The following is a 21,686-nucleotide window of genomic DNA, read 5'->3' as shown; positions in this document are numbered from 1 at the left end:
CGTTCAGGGGTTGAGGGTTGTAGATGGTTTTTCTTTCGAGAAATATTTGACCGGGTTACAAATTTATATTTGAAACATCGACGGCGACACGCTGAGTAAGATACCCATTAGTCATCTGAGGAATTCAACTATGTATATATATTTTATATCCTGCTGAATTAAAATACACCCAAAAGTACTATCAATCACGCCACCATTTAATTAAAATTTTATATTAAATAAATACGTGAAAAAATAGACGAAAAAGCCAAGCTAATTATAGGCGACATTTCAGTGACATTTACCATACAATGAGTATCGGATACATGTAGCAATTAATTGACGGTGAACTTTGAGTACAAAAGAAGATACAAATTTACTACACGGGGTGAAAGGTCGAGAGATTAAAAATGGAATTAAAGAGTGAGGTTCAATTTCAAAGGGTGATCTTTTACATATGAGTTGATTTAAATTAAATAATTCGAAAAGGAGATGATCGCACGCATAACGAGGGTCTGACATGCGTGCGAATCCACGCAATTAAAATCACTTAGCACAGGATCGTTTTATCCGACTGATGTTTTTTCGAATGAGATTTTTGAGAGTTAAGATCTATCACGTTTCGGGGGTAGGTCTTGTGATTAATGGTGTGTATCAAAAGTCTTGACGTTAACAAGTCGAAAAGTAACGTAACAATCTGCTAGCACTTTGAAAAAAGAACGATCTGATGATCTAACGTAATTTAATAATAGCAGTTTTGTATGTTGACTGTCATCTCATGATCAATGGGTGCAATTCTACAAATCATAGTAGGTATAAAGATTTTTAGATTTATTTCTTAAATAAATAACTAAGCTATGTGTATGAAAAGAAGGTATTGTATTAAACGAATGTATGGTTTAGTAGTCATATTTATTTGGAAGAATGGTTAGTTTAAAAGATTTAATAATTATGACAAATATTATGTCAAATACAGCTCACTGGAAGAGGTATTGCTTACAAGTAGAGAGGTCGTGAGTTCAAGTCCCGGCCAAATACGCTGCTGGCGGTATCTTGCTAGTTAGTAACACTTGCCTCACTTATATTTTTTATTTTATTTCTCCAAATATATTAAATGGGTTTTATTATTTTATGTATTTCTCACCAAAACCTCTATGATTCGAGTTATGTCATTAAGAAATAGAAATTGACCAATATCAACAGAAATAATGATTTTCGTACATGTGCCTCACAGATACTAGAGAGAGAGGGGCAATTCAGTACGCCGCGTTCAACAGTAAGTGTGAGAATGATATTCGCCATGGAATGAAGGCTCTGCTTCAGCCGTTATTTTTTTCATTTCTTGCACTTATTTTATATTATTTGATATTTAAAAATGATTTTTATAGCTAATTACAATAATTAATCTCACATATATTGCATTCTTTTAACTTACAACACACATTTTTAACTGGTCGCTTGGCGTCCAGCACAGTGGATAACGGATTTTTTTTAGCACAGTAAGGCTCATATGAAAACACAGATTAACTGTCTGCTGCTAGCATTTTCCCCGATTTATCTAGCTTAATTAAATCGATATCCTCCCCCCCACTTTCTTGAAAATTCAAGTTTCTAGCACCTTGAATTTGTTGATTCTTATAAAATATGCTACCTATGTACATACTCTGTAATAATGAATTTTTTGCAAATTTGCTGTATGTTAAAAATTTTTTGCTTGTACCATAGATGTCTCTATTATGCTCTATATATGAGCCGTTATATTTAAAAGTAACATACATAAGTCCCCTTTTCATTATTTCGTAAAACAATATAATGTTGTGCATTTACCAATATTTGATTTTGATTTTTAAATGCTTTTTATTATTACGAAATTATGTTCACAATACATCTTATATCTATTTTAATAGCTACTGATCTGCTGATCATTTTATATTTCACAATTTTAATTTAATGTTGTTATTAATCATAGTATTATATTATTTTAATGTTAATGTACTGTATAATTGGAAAAAAAGAGCTCAAAAACCTATTTACAATTCTTATAAATGCTCATAATACATCTAATACATAATATTAATTAAATAATCTCTAAAGTCAATGACCTAAAGCAGATTGTGTTTAGGTAATCCGTTTACCAATATTAAAATATACTGGTGGCCTGTAATACATTTATTCTGCTTATCCGAGATTTTGGACATATCGTATTAAAATAAATGATGGTAATTTGTTTTTGGAACTGAAAATTGGACTCTCACCACTTTAAAATATAACGGCTCATATGCAATAAATTGTACTGTAATGTTTGGTTTTGTTAGTACTTATGTAAAAAACAATCTAAACATATTTGTTTAGCCTGGGGTAATTCCTGTCATGGCACTTACATCTATGATAGAAATGTATGCAATAAAAAATCCAAAAACATTATACAGATACTAATTACAAACCGCAAGATTCCAGTGGGGTTTAAGCCCACGACCTTTCTACTGGTGAACAATCGCTTACCTGGTGGCTATGTACATATACTATGCAGTTCTATGTCAAAATAAACTGATTGACTGTTAGTAAGTGCGACAAAGAGCTGCGTGTTAAAAGCTAGAGCGGTTCATAAATGATTGAAACATTTTGCAGTGTGAAAATCGGTCACAGGACCGCTTAGACCGGTCGGTTGGGGGCGACGGGGGCGCAGACACCCCGCGGCGGGCGCTGCGCCCCGGGGCGCCCCCATCAATCAGATTCGCGGGACGAGGCGATGGCGGCGCCCCCTTTAACGCAGAAAACTACAAGCCATATACTAACAAAAATTTACATAATAATTCATTTCGATTTCGGCTGACCGTGATTTATACCACCATTGTTATGTCCGAGCTTTTTCTCCCGAAAATTAAACCGCCTTCTGAAGAACACCGATCCAGTACAAAAACATACACCAAACCGATTGAAAAACAGAAAAAAAATCAATATTAAACAGATAAAACAGTAGGAAATGTTAGACGTCGCATGAAATTATTGGGATGCGGAACTTTGGAAGAATGAAAATTTGTACTTTAAGAATATGTGCATTGTCGATGATGATTTATAACCGTAAAAAACACGTTTAAGAATACAAAAAAAATGGAAACGGTGACAGCTAACCTATTGCCAATTGCCAGTAGCCTTGTTTGTTTGACTTTCCGCCCCTCACTAGTTTTGTCAGATTTTAATTGTTTAAACACCTATAACTATCATTTTCACACTATATCTTATAAAATTCGCATTATAGGCTCTCATTATTTTATTTTATTTTTACATAGATATATTCAGCAGGAAGGCTTGACAGGAAGACCCCAATGCGCCTTCCTGGACAATTAATTATAGCATTTTATTATTACATAAATCGCTGTATTTCCAGAAAGTGAAGAACACGAAATAGCAATTAATTAATTAGTCACAGAATTAATCCATTGAGACATCTATGGATTTAGATTTTGTACATAATTTTTACAAATTATACACACAATAAATACAGAAGATTTGTGACAACAGGAAAGATGGTTTTTTGCCAATTTTGAGGAACCGTTTCAACAATGATCAGATAAAATAGGCAAACTCTAATAAGAAACGATCGATTGGGAGTCACAAATACCCCCAAATCTAACCAGCAGTATGGCGGATCGAACCCACTGATCACTTGGTGCTAAACATACACGCTACCACTAAGCCATCCTGCAGGCTATTATCTCTCATATATATTTTAACTTCACTAATAGGTTATTTTTATTTTACATATGTAGATATATACCAGGAAGGTCTAACAGGTAGACCCCAATACGCCTTCCTAGACAATTAATTACAAACATTGCAGCACTTTTATTACATAAATCGCTGTATCTGGAGAGACAGAAGACACGGAATTAACAATTAATTGATTAATGAACTAATCCAAAGAGACATACATATATGGATTTAGACTTGTACATAATTTTTTACATATTGTTCATAAATCAAATTAAGATATTTGTGACAGTGGGTAGGTTGATTTTTGCCAGAGGAACCGTTTCAACAATGAAATCAGATAAATTGGCAAACTCTGATAAAAAACGATCGACTTGGAGTCACAAATATCCAAGTCTTACCAGCAGTATTTAAAAATTAGCACGGGATTGAACCCGGTAACCTCTCGGTGCTAAACATAAACGCAACCACCAAGCCATACTGCTATTTAATGAATGGTAAAAATATGTTTATATAAAATTGAAATGGCCGATGCGGTGTGTTCGTTCTTTGGCCAAGACCGTTCTCGCCACTTGTTTTACGTCTCTCTTTTCGATCTCATATACATATGTGTCTTTGTTTTCAACTCTCTAATTTCGACTTTTTGGATTGATTTTGGATTGAGAGCGTCTCTTCCGAACTGCGATATTTTACGAACCTTTTGTCATACTACATTTTACAAGCCATTTTTTTTTACAACTATGTAGATCACATTCATGTATAATTAAGATACAAAATAAAGCACATTGAAAAAACGCACATTTGTTTTGATGAACAAGGTTAACAGAATATGAATTTTCTGCAAGATTTTTGCAAGAATTTTCTACATTGGAGTGTTGAGAAGACTTTTCAGTCTACTACTAATAAAAACTTGTCAAGAATGAAAACGGAAAACTTTCATTGAAATATAATGGACAAAATCTTCTAAAGATAGGTAGGAATCAATGAGCGTTAGATAGAACTTCGAGTGAAGAGTTTGATTGATATAAATCTACATACAAGTTGATGATGAAAATCAATTAGCAACTATGATGGAATTGTTATTTTATACTTGCATAGTATAAATAAATTAAAAATGAACAAAATGAGTGCTTGGATGGTACCCAACAGTACATTAACTAAGAAAAGAGTAGATAGGCAGGTATAGAAGATAATTGTAGAGGCTTTCATCGCATCGGTGGATTACATTGATGCAGTGTTGTATGTGCATAGGCATAGTTGACGCGAGGTTCCGAGCAAATGAAGAAATTACACGATCGATGGTGCGGTTCGCATGGGGTTTCGGTCTACCGCAGATTGAGGTAGAGGGTGTATGGTGCATGTGTGGTAAAGTTTAAACGGTCAAATAACTATAATCGGATGAAATTCGTGCTTAATGGTGGTAATCATCGCGAACGGCGTTACATTAAGTTTATTACGGCGCTACGGGATTCGGTCACGTAATTTATTAAACTGCGCGCCCTCTCAACAACCATAATAATAATGATAATGATTAAGTTATGACGATCGGTGACCGCGGTAGAACACTTATATATGTATGTACACTATTAAATTGAAATCCATCGGAATATTTCGAATATTTCAAGGTATGAAATTTACAAGCGAATTTCGCTCGGTTAGATTTTTATTTCGATGATATGTACATATGTATATCTAGTGTTGTAAGTCGAGAATATTCTCGGAGAACGAAAATATTCGCCGTATATTTTCTTTTTTCTTGGTTATAAAACATCTCTATATAGTTTATTTTCAGAATCTAATAGGAGTGATAGCACTTTCTAGAATGTCTGAAATGACATGTTTTCATTCTCGGTTTGGAGAATATTCCCTAGAATATAATAATATAATAATAAATAAAATAAACACATATCAACGGGCGAAATACTTAAATGAAAACAGTTTTATTGACATTCATATTGTATAACTTTTATTGCACTCTTTCGACCGCATTTTTACAGTATATAAAAATGTTGTTTGTAACCAAAAGTGAAGTTTACGATGTCTACTGTTTATGTAGGGTAACGTTATTATACATATATGTACATTGGTACATTATATGTATTATTCTTTTTGAATTATTGTATGGAAGTTTTATAATAAAATTTAAGCACTAATAAGCATCGATAAGAAACAAAACTTGATCTGTATTTTGAGTTAATAGTTTATTATAACATAACGTTATTAATATACTGTCATAAAATTCATGAAAGTTTTGTTGCATTTGTATAAAACAAAGGTTCTTATTCGTGGAAAGATTTTGGGTGATTACATATAACCATTACTACTTTTGCATTAATATAAGGATTCAGTTACTGTGAGATTTTAATACAAAGTCATGGCCCGGATATGGTAGTTAATTTTGCACAAAACTGAGTTTGCATTGCATTTTGCAAAAACTAAACGATAGATACATTTAATTGTCATATTCGTATCTAGTGGGAATATCAGAAAAGTTACGTTGTAATGATGATACAAAAAAAATCGTCAATCGGTGTAGCATCTGACAAAATAAAGATACAAGTTCAACGTAAACGAGATTTGTAAGAGATATTAGAAAGGAGATGCCAATTTAAAGGATAATTTTCAATTTAAGTCATAGAAATTGGCAAACTCTGATAGGAAACGATCGACTCGGAGTCACAAATAACGAAGTATGACCAGCAGCATTAAAAATTATACTTAGAATAAACTATTTTCAATCGCGGTCAGCCCACGGGATCGAACCCGGTGACCCGGTGACGGTGCTTAGCATCAACGCAACCACCGAGCCATGCTGCTGGATAATGTATGTATGTATGTATTTTTTTAGTATTTAATATTTAGTATTTAACCATCAGTATGGTTTAATGGTAGCGTGTATGTTTAGCACCAAGTGATCAGTGGGTTGGATCCACCATACTGCTGGTTAGATTTGGGGGTATCTGTGACTCCAAATCGATTGTTTCTTATCATAGTTTATGCCAATTTTATCTGATCATTGTTGAAACGGTTCCTCGAAATTGGCAAAAAAATCATCTTTCCTGTTGTCACAAATCTTCTGTATTTATTGTGTGTATAATTTGTAAAAATTATTACAAAATCTAAATCCATAAATGTCTCAATGGATTAGTTCTGTAATTCATTAATTAATTAATTGTTATTTCGTGTTCTGCAACTTCTGGAAATACAGTGATTTATTTAATAATAAAATGCTGCATTGTTTGTAATTAATTGTCCAGGAGGCGCTTTGGGGTCTTCCTGTCAAGCCTTCCTGGTATGTATCTATGTAAAAATAAAGTATGTATGTATGTATGTAAGTCCCCACATAAAACAAAAAACCAGTCAACTTAAAAATTTGAAAAAAATTTAGGTCGTTTCGATAAGAATTTCAGTAACCGATACTAAGTTTCAGTTCGATAGGACTAACGGTGTTCAAAAAATCCCCAAAATACACAGACACACACATTTTTTCTAGATCATAAAAACGATTCTGAGTATCGTTTTTATGATTTAGAAAATCAGTAATCGATTCCGAGTTCGAATCAGTCAAAATCTCGAGTTCGAATTTTCGCATGATCACAAAACTTCATCTATCGTTACTACGTAGATAGATAAAGTAATAAAGAAATACGTTTATATTGTACAAAAAATTTAAATTTTTACTTCATCATACAATATACATGTCATACATACAAAGTACAATGTACATGTCATCCGAAGAAATTCCATTTATTTATTTATGAGAAGCATCCAAGGAATCATAGCGATGATCTCAATTCGGATCTACATAATAAATACATACATAAGCTCCAACGAACGAGGTGTTAAGGACACACGCCAATAAATAAACAGGAGCAGAGTTAATCGACCGTGAAGGAACACGTAGAGAGAGATGCGTAGACATACGCAATAACGAAACCAAATGTATGCAAGTAATTTTATTTGTTATAAATCGTGTGAACATATCGAATAAACCTGTTGGGCACAACGCGAGCAATTAAAGCTCGCCGCCGCACAGACCGAAGCAGGGTAACGGTACACGCCTTAAATTAAACGTTAAAAATCGTAAGATATTCACCTATTAATTTGATTTAAATGGTAATTCGAAAATCGACTTCTCTAGCACTCGACCGGCCGATTTATTACCGAACGACGAAAGCTCCGGGAGCTTTTTGACGCGCCGAGACAAGATGGATTCGACTCGAACACGCCAACCCCACGTTTGACTGACTATAAAAATGTAAATTGTTTAAATTTCGTGATAAAACCACCTCGAAAGCGTTTACAGAAGTCCTACACTTCCAAAGTACGACAGTTAACGCCGTACAGAAGATCTACGAGTCAATCGCTTAAGTGTTCCCATACGACTATGTACCGAATAGTCGGGATGGAGTTTCCGTTTGTTTCGATTCGAAATAATAAAAATAAAAAATACGTATATGGTTATAGTTGTGTGCACCCCACGCAGCGTGTCGATACTTTTGACAGATATGAGTTAAATTGAGAATCCCTCCGTTCCGGTGGTCCATTTAACAAATAATGAAGTCTTGTAACTTATGTCCGAGCAACGCTTATCGAGCTCGCTTCTAAATTTATTATTTACGTGCGCAAACGTTCCGATGCAACACGCGAGGCAGTATTGTAGCTGCTGGTTGTCTTCTGTGAGGAATTTGTGGGTGGTTTTAGCATCTGTGGAATGTGTCTGGATTCAGTGGAAGTGTATGTGTTTGGAAAAGTCACTGGAAAGCAGAATAGGATTGGTTAAGGTGGCCGCTGATCTCGAGATATATCAGCGTGTGACCTTTTACCGATTTGCCAGTCGTAATGGTTCGTTTGAGACCTTATTTTATCAGTCAATAGATAAGTAAAATCAGGTGATTCTAATCTTATGACTTAAAATATGATCAAATAATGGATCGGGCATTATAACCACAATGAAATCTCAAACTTGTTTTAATAAAAAAAATTTTTGATTGATATATTATAAGATTCTCTGAAAAGAAGTTAATTGATTTATCTGTAATATAATCTGTCGTAGTATCTCTAGTTATGTACGTATGGTACTGTAGCTAGGTACATATCTTACGAGTAGACAGATCTCCAAGTTGCAGGGTGGTTTATTAAAAATTACGATTACAAAAAAGCTTTTAAAAATAGCGGAAATGTATAGAATAGGTAGTTAAATTTTTTATTGTTTTCCATTATATAGGTAAAGAACAACAAAAATGATCTTCCGATGGATTTCACTTGCCTAATTTTGTTTGTGTGCATAAATTATCATAGTAATTGATATGTAGTTATGATTTATCATCTACATACGTACATACATATGTATGTATTTTTCATCTAAATTTTAATGGCGATCGATTTTTTTGTTTTTGTATATATTTAGTACGTAAAAGTTAACAATATTCATTCTAAAAGGCAAAATATCGTTGAATAATTGTAGAAACAAAATAATTTCAATATTTTCGTAATTTTTTTTATGAATATGTATTTTTTTCAATACATTCCATTTATAAGATTTTAATTGTGTCAACATAATGTCATTTTGCAATACAATTACCTGCAATTCTAAATTTCTCACATCTGCAAATTTTATGGATCTCATTAAAACTTTTGTTAAATTGATCGAATACATCTTGTTTTAAACGTCATTCCTTGTTTTGAAGATTAGTCGCCTTATCTTTTCGCTTAATTAAAAATTTTCTTATTTCTCTCGAAACCTAACAAAAAAAAATAGCCTTTTCTCAACCACCTTACTTTATTTTGAACAAGTAGATCTTTGAGATGTGTCTCAATTTCTTCCAAAAGAATTTTTAATTTTCTTCTCTAGAACGCCAATATATCAATCGACATTCAATACAATTAATAATTTTTTATATTTTATTTTAAAATGTGGATATTATTATTATTTTCAAAATCGTAATTGAAATCGAACAAATGTTGTTTCACGATTGACCGTTTGGGAACCCTTGATCTAAAATCATTTACAAAGATTGTAATGAGATAGAAATTAATAATTTGTACTTGTTAGTACATAATCAAAAAAACGATCGGATAAGAGATAAAAATGACCACTGACACGAAAGCCATGTGAAACGTAAAGGAGGTATGTAATAAAATAATAATAAATAAGTAGGTGTAAAAAGCTTCATTTTTTCTGATGCAAAAATACTTTTCTTCAAATACTATGTAGATGAAATAATACGTATACGATTTAGCTAGAGTAATTTGGACCCATATGAGATACACTATGTTTTGAAACATAATAATTGAATTGTGTGGGCTCTAATTCAAAACTCAGTAGTTCTATGATCGAAATGAGAAGTTGTATTAGGTTCGTCTATTTTATCATAGATTTTTAACAACCGTCTTATAAATGAACTTACATTAGAAAAAGGTCAAAAGATCAACTAAGCAACGAGTAGACGTCTATTCTAATGTATGACAATCAGCTTCTAGCTTAGTATTACTTATTATAAAGCTTTAATTTTTGATGTTTGAACTAAGAAATTGTACAAAGTACAGATCAAATTCTATATAATTCAGTACTCATATTCCAGAGACATTCAATACCGATAAAATCAACAGAAACAACAGATTTCAAGTATGCATGCATACACGAGACGAGATACCTCTGGAGCAACATATGGTTGAATACCACGAGACACACTCATTCCACAACAGCATTTGAAATTGTCTAGTCTAGTGGAATATTTGAGAAGGGCCTCATACGGTGGAAGCTCATCCTACGCATATTTCGCACCTTGACAGATAATGGAATATGAGCATATGTTAAACAAGGCACTGACTTGTTGCGACACACTATATTATTGAAGTCGACCGAATGTATGTAATCTCGTACATACATACATATATGCGACAAATTTTCTCACGATGTAAACGTATGTATAAACACAATACGTCTATGTGTATAAAATAATTTCACGAATGTCAATAAATCTCATTACGTTGACCGTTGTTCTTGGGGTTAAGTTAATGTAGAGAGGAGGTTTTTCGCGTGGGACGTCCGCGAAATTTATTGTTCTTAATATTTTCAATATCAGAGGCGTCTGTCTGCTCACGATGGCGCCACTGGTTTGCGAGATAGACGAAAAAAATTGTATTGTTTTGTGTTAAAATCGATTTTTTGGAAGGATGACCTTTCGAGCGTATCAATAACAAAGATATAATATATTGGAAAATTAAGCAATACATTAAGTATATTATTAACGTTGAAAACACGCGGATGGAAACTCATCATCGACAATACAAGGCTAGTCTCCGAAAAACCAAAGAAAATGTGGGTCTAATATCAATATAAACAAAAATATATATGAAACTTACTCTTGACAAACTTTTTGATTGGGTATCACATGTCCTTCGCAGAAAATTTTTTTATATACAATTCCTTTCCTTTCGAAATTCTGAAATTAAATTTTATTCATTAACATGAAAAAAAAATCACACAATAAGGTTTATATCATTGTATTGAAGCTTACCTCAAAATCGTAATATTTTTTCGTAAAAGTTAAATCAATCACTAAGCCGAGATCAGGCACATAGTTTATTAAGTCCTCTATGCTCCATCTACAAATAAGAAATAAAATTAATACAACTTGCAAAAAATTTCAATCAAACTAAACTGTCTAATCTGTGTAGAAAGGTACCTGTATTTATCGTCAATTTTGTTTAAGGTTTCCTGCAAGTAAAAAAAAAAAATAAGATTATTCAAACGAATTGATAGAAACATCACAGTACAAATTAAAAATTAATCGTCGGTCGCAAATAAAAGTTTGCACGGTAAAAAGCAACGTATATACGAGTTTAATAAAAATGTAACAAAAATAATAGTGTGTTGCCAAAAATTGGACCACACACAGCAGTAACGCCCATTTCGCTTGATTGAATTTTGTCGAAAAAAATTATATATATAAACTGAAAAAAAATCGACAGGATTCATAAACGCCGTCGACCTGTCCACGTGCCCATTTTAAAGCGATATTTAATATTCAAAAAATGCAAATCGAATTGTTGCGAAACGAAAAAGAGGATCAAAAATACCTTGACGACGTATAACGAGCGGAGGAGCGTTTATTTGTTATGAAAATTAAGATTAATATCGAGAAGCCGCTCAAGTCGTGATTTTATTATTTAAATAATTCGTATGTATACTATAAAATAATATAAAAATGTGGGAAATCGTGAACGAAAATGAAGCAATAAATAACAAGGGATCGTAAGCGCGTACGTTTCAAATTGAAAAAAAGCCGAATGTAATATTATTCTACGTTTGTTTCAACTTCTGTAAGAAGAACTATAAATATCGGAATTCTACAAAGGAAATATTGCACGTCAACTATCAGGCTCTCACTAATAAATAAGTATTACATATATCATGACGTCCGTTTCTCGAGGTGTCCAAATACATACGTTTATGGCGGATCTTATAATAGTATGAAATTTTAATGCTTAACAACTGCACATTAAAATCGGACAACGTATGTACACTTGAATCGCACTTTCGAGATGTAAAGTAAAAATAAAAAGTGCCGGTAAATCAAGTGGAAATTCGCAGCGGTCGAAAACCGGTCAAAGCAACAAAATCGGCAATCGTATTTACGGCCGACACCGTATAGGTATTATTTAGTAGTAAAAATTTTACGACACATTCACTTCGGAAACATTAAGACATTAAGAGGGCAAGTTGCGCAAAAAAGGTCGGGGCGAAAAACAAAATCTAAATCAAGCAAAAAATAAAAGAATTGAAAATTGGCGGTTTTTACGGTTGGCGTTTGGAGCCTTTAAAAAAGCTCGTGGGGGTCGCATAAATATGGCCGGTCGACTGCCATTATGGCGGCCTCAAAACCGCGAAATTCCTAATTAAAGAGCGCGAGCTTTTGTGCGGCAGCTTCTTGTCTGGGGAAAAACGTGCGCGGACGTCAGCGTGTTAAATGAAGTGCATAATAAATGGTCTCATAGCGAACCGAGCATGGTTTAAATCTCATGACTTTCCCCTCTAGATGAACTCTACGTGCATTTCAAACTTAACCCACAATTAAATACAATTATAAAATACGTATATATAATATTGCGTACTTATGTACAGTGGCAAAGCAAAGGTGATAATTTTTCTATTTTTTTACACCTATAAGTGTCCCCTTATAAGTCTCCCCTTATAGGTGTCCTCTTTTTTATTTAAGTGTTTGAATTCAATTATCTCGGTGTCGATGTCCTTGTCTCGACTCTATACAATGCAATAGGGAACACCAGAGATTGCACCAGACGAATTTTCATTCTTCTCATAATAGATCTTCCATATCTTCATCAAACTGACCATCGCCCATTTTGTCATTTTCACTCTTCTGCGAATTTCCGATTGGCGTCCTCCTTCCGTTGAGATCAAGACACCTAGGTAGATAAAATCATCTACTTCCTCATGGTATTTTAAAGCATTGAGAGAGAGAAACTAAATTGAAATGCCATAGGCAGGTCATGTAGCAAGAAGGGACGATATGACGGAAAAATTGCTCGAATGGTACCAAAGAGAATGTAAAAGGGTGCGAAGAAGGCTACAGGGGAGATAGGTGGATGAAATTAGAAAATTGTGTGATATGAGATGGATGAGATTTACCCAAAACAGAGATCAATGGGAGCGTGTTGGGGAGGTCTTAATCCAGCAGTGAATTTCGAATGGGTGTAAATGATGATGATTCAATCTGTCTGATTTGATGCGATATATAGGCAATAGAAACTAAAGGATCTAATTAAATTTCTTCGCAATTGAATGGAATTTATTATCTATATTTTTATGTCTCAAAATAAGTTTTAAAGTAATAAAATAATAACATAAACGAAGCATTTCAACAAATTGAATTTTGCGGTTGCATTGTGACAGTGTACAAATGTACATATATACAATGTACATATGGATAAGCAGAAGCTTCAAAGACATAAGTTTTATGTTTGTCTTTGGAGTATTTGTGTAATACATATTTGACAGTTGTTTTCATATGTTTATAAAGTTTAATGATCTATTTTTGACATATTTTTCAATCCGTCGAAGAACGAAGCCGGTATAAAATGATGCAGATTGATTAATTCACTACATAAATAAATAATTGTTGAAGTGAAGTTTCATCAGAAAGTTCATTTTATTTCTAGATTATAATATCCTTGAGAAGGCATAGAAAGCTAAAAAGTTTGATTGTGAATAAAAAAATTAGCAAAACCTGTTGGGGAAAATTTTTGTCATTTATTTATAAAGGTATGACTGTATTGAAAGTACATTATCGTTTTTATTATATCAAAGTATACTAAGATTTTGTGATATGACTACTTAACAATACTTAACAATATTTATAGAATTTAAAAGCCTTTAAGTGTATCTTGAAAGATCTTAAATTTGACACTTTAATTTTTAAAATAATTGAATATTGCTTTAGTTGATTGGATTTTTCCTTATACTGTTCGAAATAACAACACTCCAAATCAATAAATATCTTCAGCACGTGATAAAAACGTGCTTTGGGATGATTGCAGTTCCGAGGTGTCGAGCTCCAATTGCAGTATTGCCAATAATCGGTTAAGAAGATAACAAATGGCCGCACGCAGAGAAGAAAGCACGAAAGCTTTAAAAATAAAAATAAACAAAAAAAGAGGGGGGTAGCATTCGAAGTAAAGAGGGCCGGTTGTTTCGGTTCCCCCCCTGTTATTACTCTGGCGGTAATCGCCTCTAATAACTTCCTAAATAATGAGAGTCCCACCCTCCCTCCCTCCCAATTTATCGAGACGGAGACGGAGAAGAGGAGGGGTTGAAAAACGGCGGAGGAGGGAGATGTGATTTAGCGTCGGCGAACGTAGCAATTATCGCCGAGGAAAATTCCTACGCATATGAGAAATTGGACTAATTGAAATCGGACGGGATCAACAGGACTTTAATCACAAGCTGTTCGTCCTTAATAATTCGATAGCGGGACGCACAAACGGAGCGATCGATTATCAATTAACAATTATTACGAGACGGACGAGGGTAAGATGAGTATACCTGTCTTGTACACGATAAAAAGTAAAAGATGGTATGAATAATGCGGTGCTGCTGCGTAAACGTGTGCAACAATGTTCAAATCAGTGGCGTGACTTGTGTCTTTAACTTAATATTAGAAATCAATTAGTTTATTGTGATACTTCAAGAGCCATTGGGAGTAATCAGATAATTAGTTAAAATACTTGACGTTGCTCGGGCGGATGCAAGTTATAAACAAATCCTTCAAAGGCCTTTAACCCCTTCAAAACCAGGACTACATAAAATATGTATACTAAATTTGGTTGTCCTACGTCAAAACTGTGGATTTGCATACTGGCATACATACGTACATATACATATGTATATACACATATACGTATGCACATATGTATGCATACGTATACGTATGTACATGTGTATTAAAAATGCATACGCATTCTAAGCTTAGATTGATTAGGTACTTTACATATGTTGTTGTGGTGGTAAATTTTGATTTTACATTGGACAGATTTACAAATAAAATATTCTATATAGTAGGAATCAAAAATTATAAATTACTAGGTTATAAATCTAGGAATCAAAAATGGGTTCTAATGAAAGAAACTTACTAAAAAAACGTTCGGTCTAAAAAGAAACTGAAGATGAATAAGGAATAGGAAAAGGAATAGGAGAAGGAGTAGTAGAAGGAGTAGTAGAATGAGTAGTAGGAGTAGTGGAAGGAGTAGTAGAATGTGTTGGAGAAAGAGAAGAAGTAGGAGAAAGAGGAGGAGAATGAGCAGAAAAAGGAAGAAGTGAAGGTGTAGAAGAAGGTGTAGGATAAGGAGTAGAAAATGGAGTAGGAGAAGGAATAGGAGAATGAGAAGGATAAGGAGAAAGAGTAGGAGAAGGAGTAGGAAAAGGAATAGGAGAAGGAGTAGGAGAATGAGTAAGAGAAGTAATATAATTAAAAATGGCCTTTTTATTAATGAAGCAATTAGATTATTTAATTTCACCATAAAAGCATTATATCATTGCATAGGTCTTTTATTTACATATATTCCTTTATTTAATAAGGTATTGGAAGTCCAACATCTTTATACGATAAATCGAAAAGAACTTAATTTCGGTTGTTGCATTGGTCTGCTCCTAATGTCCCTAAGTCCCAGTAGTTAATATATTGATCTCGTTAAGAGAGATTCTATATAGTTTGTGTATGTATGATATATTTGAAGCATGTATTATATATTGAATACAATTATACAATTGAGAAACAGAACACAATTGATGGAACTCAAAATAGGCACACTTGCTCCCATACAAAATTCTCACCCCAATCAAAGCTCAAGCACCACACTACATACCCAGTCAACGAGCTTTCCCAAGAGGAACTAAAAACAATAGATTTGGGTCACACACACATACCGAAGTGGTCGTAAGTGCAGGTCAGATGACTTCACACGGCCGATGTAATTGAAATTAAAATATTGCAGTAGTGCTGGAATCGCGTGTGCGATTTACGAGCGCGTAATTACACCATAAGGACACGCCATGACTCATGCACAACCATTGGAGCCGACAAAGGAGCACACGGAGCGCGAAATTTCGAAGATATGGCCCATTGCAAATAGCCGTTTCTCGCTGAAAATCCTCCGGGTCTTCGAGGACGATGACATCATTCGGGACTTGACTTATGGGTGCGGAAGAAGAAGAAGATTTAAAATTTAAATAAGTCGCATACGGATCGTCAAATTTGTCAAGAAGATAACAATCTTGGCGAAAAAAATGTATAGCTTATTCACCGCGATATGATATACGAGAGGCATAAATCGAAATACTTGTTGCGGACAAAAACGGCACGAGATACAATGAAAATTGCGGAATGGAATCGTAAAAAATAAATCACGTCGCGATGAAGAGATTTTCGGAGATAAATATGCGATTTTTTTTCCGCCGGTAGGTATTATATAATGTGCAGTAAATTTTTCCTTTTCATATGCAAGGATATTCCGATTTTAGGGGAGGAAAATGCGCGGAAAGATAAATAAGCTGGATAGGAAATGACAAGCGCAGAAATGTCGTAAAGAAAATGAAGAAAAATGCATCGGAGACTTTCACAAAGGGCTGGTATTTACTTCAAATCAAATATGGATGAAAATTTCGTATATAAAAATATATCCAATACTTTTTGTTTAGGATTTATTTATAGGACATCTTAGCAACATTATCGTAATCATGATGATGTTTATGTCAATTTTATTTTGACTGAACGCACATACTTATTTGTACATTGGGCATGCGAATTTTGGATTTTTACAATGCACCTAGTGGAAAACTTTCCACAATGGACCTAGTGGTAAACAACATTTCAACCAATCAATTTATACGTATACAATTTTTGATAATGTTTGTTTAATTTCTTTTTTTTTAGACTAGTTTCGATTTATTTTATTATTTAAAAAAATAAATATTCATCTATTGAAGTTAATTTATTTATGTATAGTTTTATATCATTGTGGCATTAAAGGAAGAACCAAATGCGCCATAATGCTCCATATGGGAAAACAAGAAAAAAAAATACAAAATATAAATACATAAGAATAAAAAGAAAAAAATCAAAAGTAGAAAAGTATGATAAAAAACAAGAGAAAAATAACAAATAAAAATATCAAATAGACAGAATACAGTAGGGAATGTCTTGCATCCACAGCCAGCACCAATGTACCTAAATAAGAACTAGCCGTAAATAAAAAAAACATCCCCGCGAGGCGCAAATGAAGAGAAAAGTTCAAAATTCCACTCATACTTTAGATCAAATTATAAAAATAATGATGAGCGCAAGCTACCAGACAAATAGGTTAAAATAATCTCTGATAAACTACTCACTGAGGTGGAAAATATCGCATTCAGCACAGCAGCAACGACTTTATTAAGTAATCGGATAGCTCTTGGAATAGGAGCCATCCGATAAAGGACTATGCGGGCAGGAGGTACAACCATCAAATAATGATATCTACAACGCACGTAAGTTTAATGGACATACAGTTCCAATTGTCTAGCAACGACGGGCATGACGTATTACCACGTAGAAGCTGAACAGCAAAATGAATTAATGAGAAGTTTCTCCGAAGTTCAAGGGAATTATTTATTTATTTAAAAGTTTTGGAACATTGTGGCATTACAGGAAGAATCTAATGCGCCACAATGGCCTAGATAATAAAACAAGAGATTTCAAATTTGTAAACTTAAAACGCGTCTTAAGCGATATTTTATCTCTATCTTAATGGCGGAGGATCCATTTACTTATATTGATGACTGAAATGAGCAATATGGCAAAGTATGAAAACGATCGGAGAAGAGGCAAATTTTTTCCTGAATTATAATCGTAAGTGAAACGAAAAGGAGGTTTGTAAAAATTATACTCAAGCATGCTCAGAAGGAAAGGAGTAGGGTAGAAATACAGTGTAATACCCATATTATTTCTAATATAGGAAACGAAAACATGCTTTTTGCACTTTCTGAATTTATTTCTCGGTTTAATAGGGCCGATTATGATTAATTTTGACTGGCTAACTAGAATTCAAAGTGTAGCCCACGCTCCACGCTCACAACAGCCATTTGTATGTCGGAAGCGGTCTTTACAGAAAATCGTCATTTTTTGGTGTTGTCATTATTTTGAAAATAAAAGTCGTCGAAAGCCTTTTCAACAATCGGATTCAACCGAACCGATGGGGATTGACACACCATCATCACCCATCACAGGTCCAGATACCATAACACAGCGGCGCCTCATTGTGCCGTCAATCCGTCGGCGGGGCGCCTTTGATCGACATCCAACCGAATAAACGACCCAATACTTACCACCATATTTATGGCGAGCCTCACCATGGCGAATTTACGAGGTGAGTTACATGGCGCCACCTGTGGCATCGACGTGGGCGACGAACCATGATCTCGAATCACGAAGTCGCGCGACACACTTCCACACCGTCTAGCCGGCACGATACATCTCATAAACTAAAAATTATGATTCACGATCCGAGTAGCAACAATCGCAAGTTTCCCCATGCTTGCTAATCTTCGCTGGGATGTCGGGTGCAAGTTGCACAATGCACCCGAGATGCTCCTGAGTTATGGCCCGGTATATGGTGGTTTGACGTGTATTTGCGTTCGCCGTTAATGCAAACGGCCGGCTATTTAGTTTAGTGACAGGCTTAAGTGTCATTTGGCTACTTGTAGCGTAAGAGGATCCTAATATTGCATTGTAATAATAATACGTTAATGCGCTATGGGAAACTGCAGGGTGTTCATGTCGCGTGAGTAACCTTAAAGCTCATTATGACTTATTGTTTATGGTATGTGGTTTCTGACTATATTTGGGTATTGAATGGTTTGAGAAATACTCGCTGGTTTATGTGATTCGTGAGGACATTCAATTAATTTAGACAGGAGTTTGCGTCAAGGAAGCATTAGAAACCTAGACATTTGAGGAATATTATCGCAGAATTTATGGAGCTGAAAGTGAAAAACATTCTGCGAGAAATATATACATATATAGTTGAGATTTGACTCTTCTGTATGCGTTGGTAGAATAAGACAATTGAGAAGTGGCAATGATATTTACATACAATAAAATGAAATATTGATCATCAACGGGTAATATAAAAGTATTATTAGTTATATTTGACTAATATATTTGTCAAAACCTAACGTATTCTACGCCATTTGTATATTAAGCTTCCAAAAACCGATACGGATAAAATGCAGCGTAAAAAACGTGGTTCGTATGAAACAACCACCAAAAATTTGATGTAGTTTTTAAGCACACAATATGCATTTTGCGCAGTATTTTATTCGCGTCGGTTTGTGGGTGAATTCATGAAAATATGTATACGCCTATTTATATTATAGTCGTTTGTATTTGATTTGGCATTCTAATTTTAATATAAAATTTTTTACTGTTCATAATAATGACAAAGATATTGAATAATTAGAGAAAACGGCTTAAATTAATTCCAAAGCTTACAGTATATTTTAGTTTAAATATTGTTTATTATTTAATGGAATAACAGGTTGCATTTAATCGACACATGGCTAAATTTTTATTTTTTACACATATATGAGTCCAATTTTGAGTTCCAAAACCACTATTTCAGTTTGAATAAATTCAAAAACAGTATCATAGAGACATCTATGGACAAATTCGATCATACTAATATTTAGAGAAATATATATGTATATATTTACATATTTTACAGAATGGGTAGCATTTTAAAAATATTAGCAAATTCGAGATGCTATAAATTCAAATTTGCGAGACAGGAAAGTTTTTGTCAATTTGGCGGAACCGTTTCAATGAAATCAGATGAATTGGCAAACTCTGATAGTAAACGATTGACCTGGAGTCACATGAATATATCCAAGATCTGGCCAGCAGCACCGGGCCAGGGAATTAACCCAAGACCATTCAATTGAAAGCATAACACGCTAACCACTGACAGATGTTGCCGGTTTATATATGTATTATACGTATAAGTACATTTATATTAACTATTTTGACATTTAAATCGGATAAATTTGCAAACTATGATAGGAAGCGATTAATTTGGAGTTTCAAATATCCAAATCACCACAACAAATGATTTTTTTAATCTAATCAGGGCACTCGCTGGTAGCACATCCTAACCACTGATCATATAATCGATTGATTCCCGGACCACATGGGTATAACCTACCATGAGATTGTATGTAAGTCTACATTCCGATTGTACTTCTGTATGTAGATATAAATCTAAAACAAATTATAACGTCACATTGAATAGAGACATCGGCGCCACGAATGCACACCAGCCTCATTCGGATATGGCAAAAGTTGCACAAATGGAGTCAAATTACAAATTATGTGCGTGACCTTTACACAGATCGCCTTGAGGGGTCCCATGGAGCCATTTCCGACATTTTGGGAACCACAATTAGCGTCGGTAATCGGCGGCGCCTAGTACGCCCACGAAGACGACGACGTCGGGCGCCGCTTGTCACCGACACAATACACGGCGTAGGTACGCTAAATACACAATATATCCACTAGATATTATACGCAGACGTACCTTGGATTACCGTGCACAATCTGACTAATGACACACGTGTGAATTCACCTTTGCAAGCGTACGAAGTTGGAGATGCGCGCGGAGAAGGCGACCGGAATTTTCAACGCAGGTATTTCATCGGCGGATTTTTACCATACTAGTAACCAGTTGCACGCATTTGTGCTCTTGATAAAAAGTGACTATCGTTTAAAAAGCTGCGCATTGTCATTGTAACGTATGTACGAACAATGTTTAACGTCAGTTGACACACTGCGCATGCGCTTTGTAGGTGTAATGATTATACGAACAATCACTGTAACGAAATCTTGTAAATCGTCACACAATCAGTTAATTAAATGGTATTACGACGAAACGTCTACAGACAAGTCTACAGAAAAAACGTCTACAGATAAAACGTCTATAGACAAAATTTCTACAAACAAGACGACACAACGTCCTCGACTAAGTGGTTACAGACAAAATGTTAACGGGACATAACGCTCACAAATAAAATTATATCGCAACATAATGTCAACGCTCAAAATGATGAAGTGGTTAACATGTAATGCTTTCAATCGTGTGGTCACGGGTTCAATCCCTGGCTTTGTACGGCTGGCCAGACCTCAGATATGTGACTCCAGGGGCGATAGTTTCCTATCATAGTTTGTCAATTTGTCTGATTTCATTGAAACGGTTCCAACAAATTGGCAACCCTGTCCTTTTTCTCACAAATTTCTAGTTTATAGCATCTTGAATTTGCTGATTTATAAAATACTGCAAATATGTCCATAGATGTATATATGATTGTTAATCTACATATGTACATATATATGTCAGGGATGTTTTGTATTTGCGGTTATATTGTGCTGGCTGTAGGTGCAAGATAT

At 34.3% G+C, this 21,686-nt stretch overlaps 1 protein-coding gene across 1 annotated transcript in view; it reads right to left on the bottom strand.

Annotated features, from left to right (window-relative positions):
• Window positions 1-21,686, bottom strand: part of LOC143917855 (RNA/RNP complex-1-interacting phosphatase) — a 49,218-nt gene that overhangs the window by 13,382 nt on the left and 14,150 nt on the right. The window contains exons 3-5 of the mRNA XM_077439463.1: window positions 11,382-11,413; window positions 11,214-11,301; window positions 11,059-11,138 (exon numbers count right to left, since the gene is read on the bottom strand). Of these exons, the coding sequence (XP_077295589.1) occupies window positions 11,059-11,138; window positions 11,214-11,301; window positions 11,382-11,413 (200 nt within the window). The remainder of the gene's footprint in view (window positions 1-11,058; window positions 11,139-11,213; window positions 11,302-11,381; window positions 11,414-21,686) is intronic.

This window comes from Arctopsyche grandis, chromosome 10 (assembly GCF_051622035.1).
Source record: "Arctopsyche grandis isolate Sample6627 chromosome 10, ASM5162203v2, whole genome shotgun sequence".
NCBI lineage: Eukaryota > Metazoa > Arthropoda > Insecta > Trichoptera > Hydropsychidae > Arctopsyche > Arctopsyche grandis.
The sequence above is the reverse complement of the archived record's forward strand: the minus strand, read 5'-3'. Positions and strand labels throughout refer to the sequence as shown.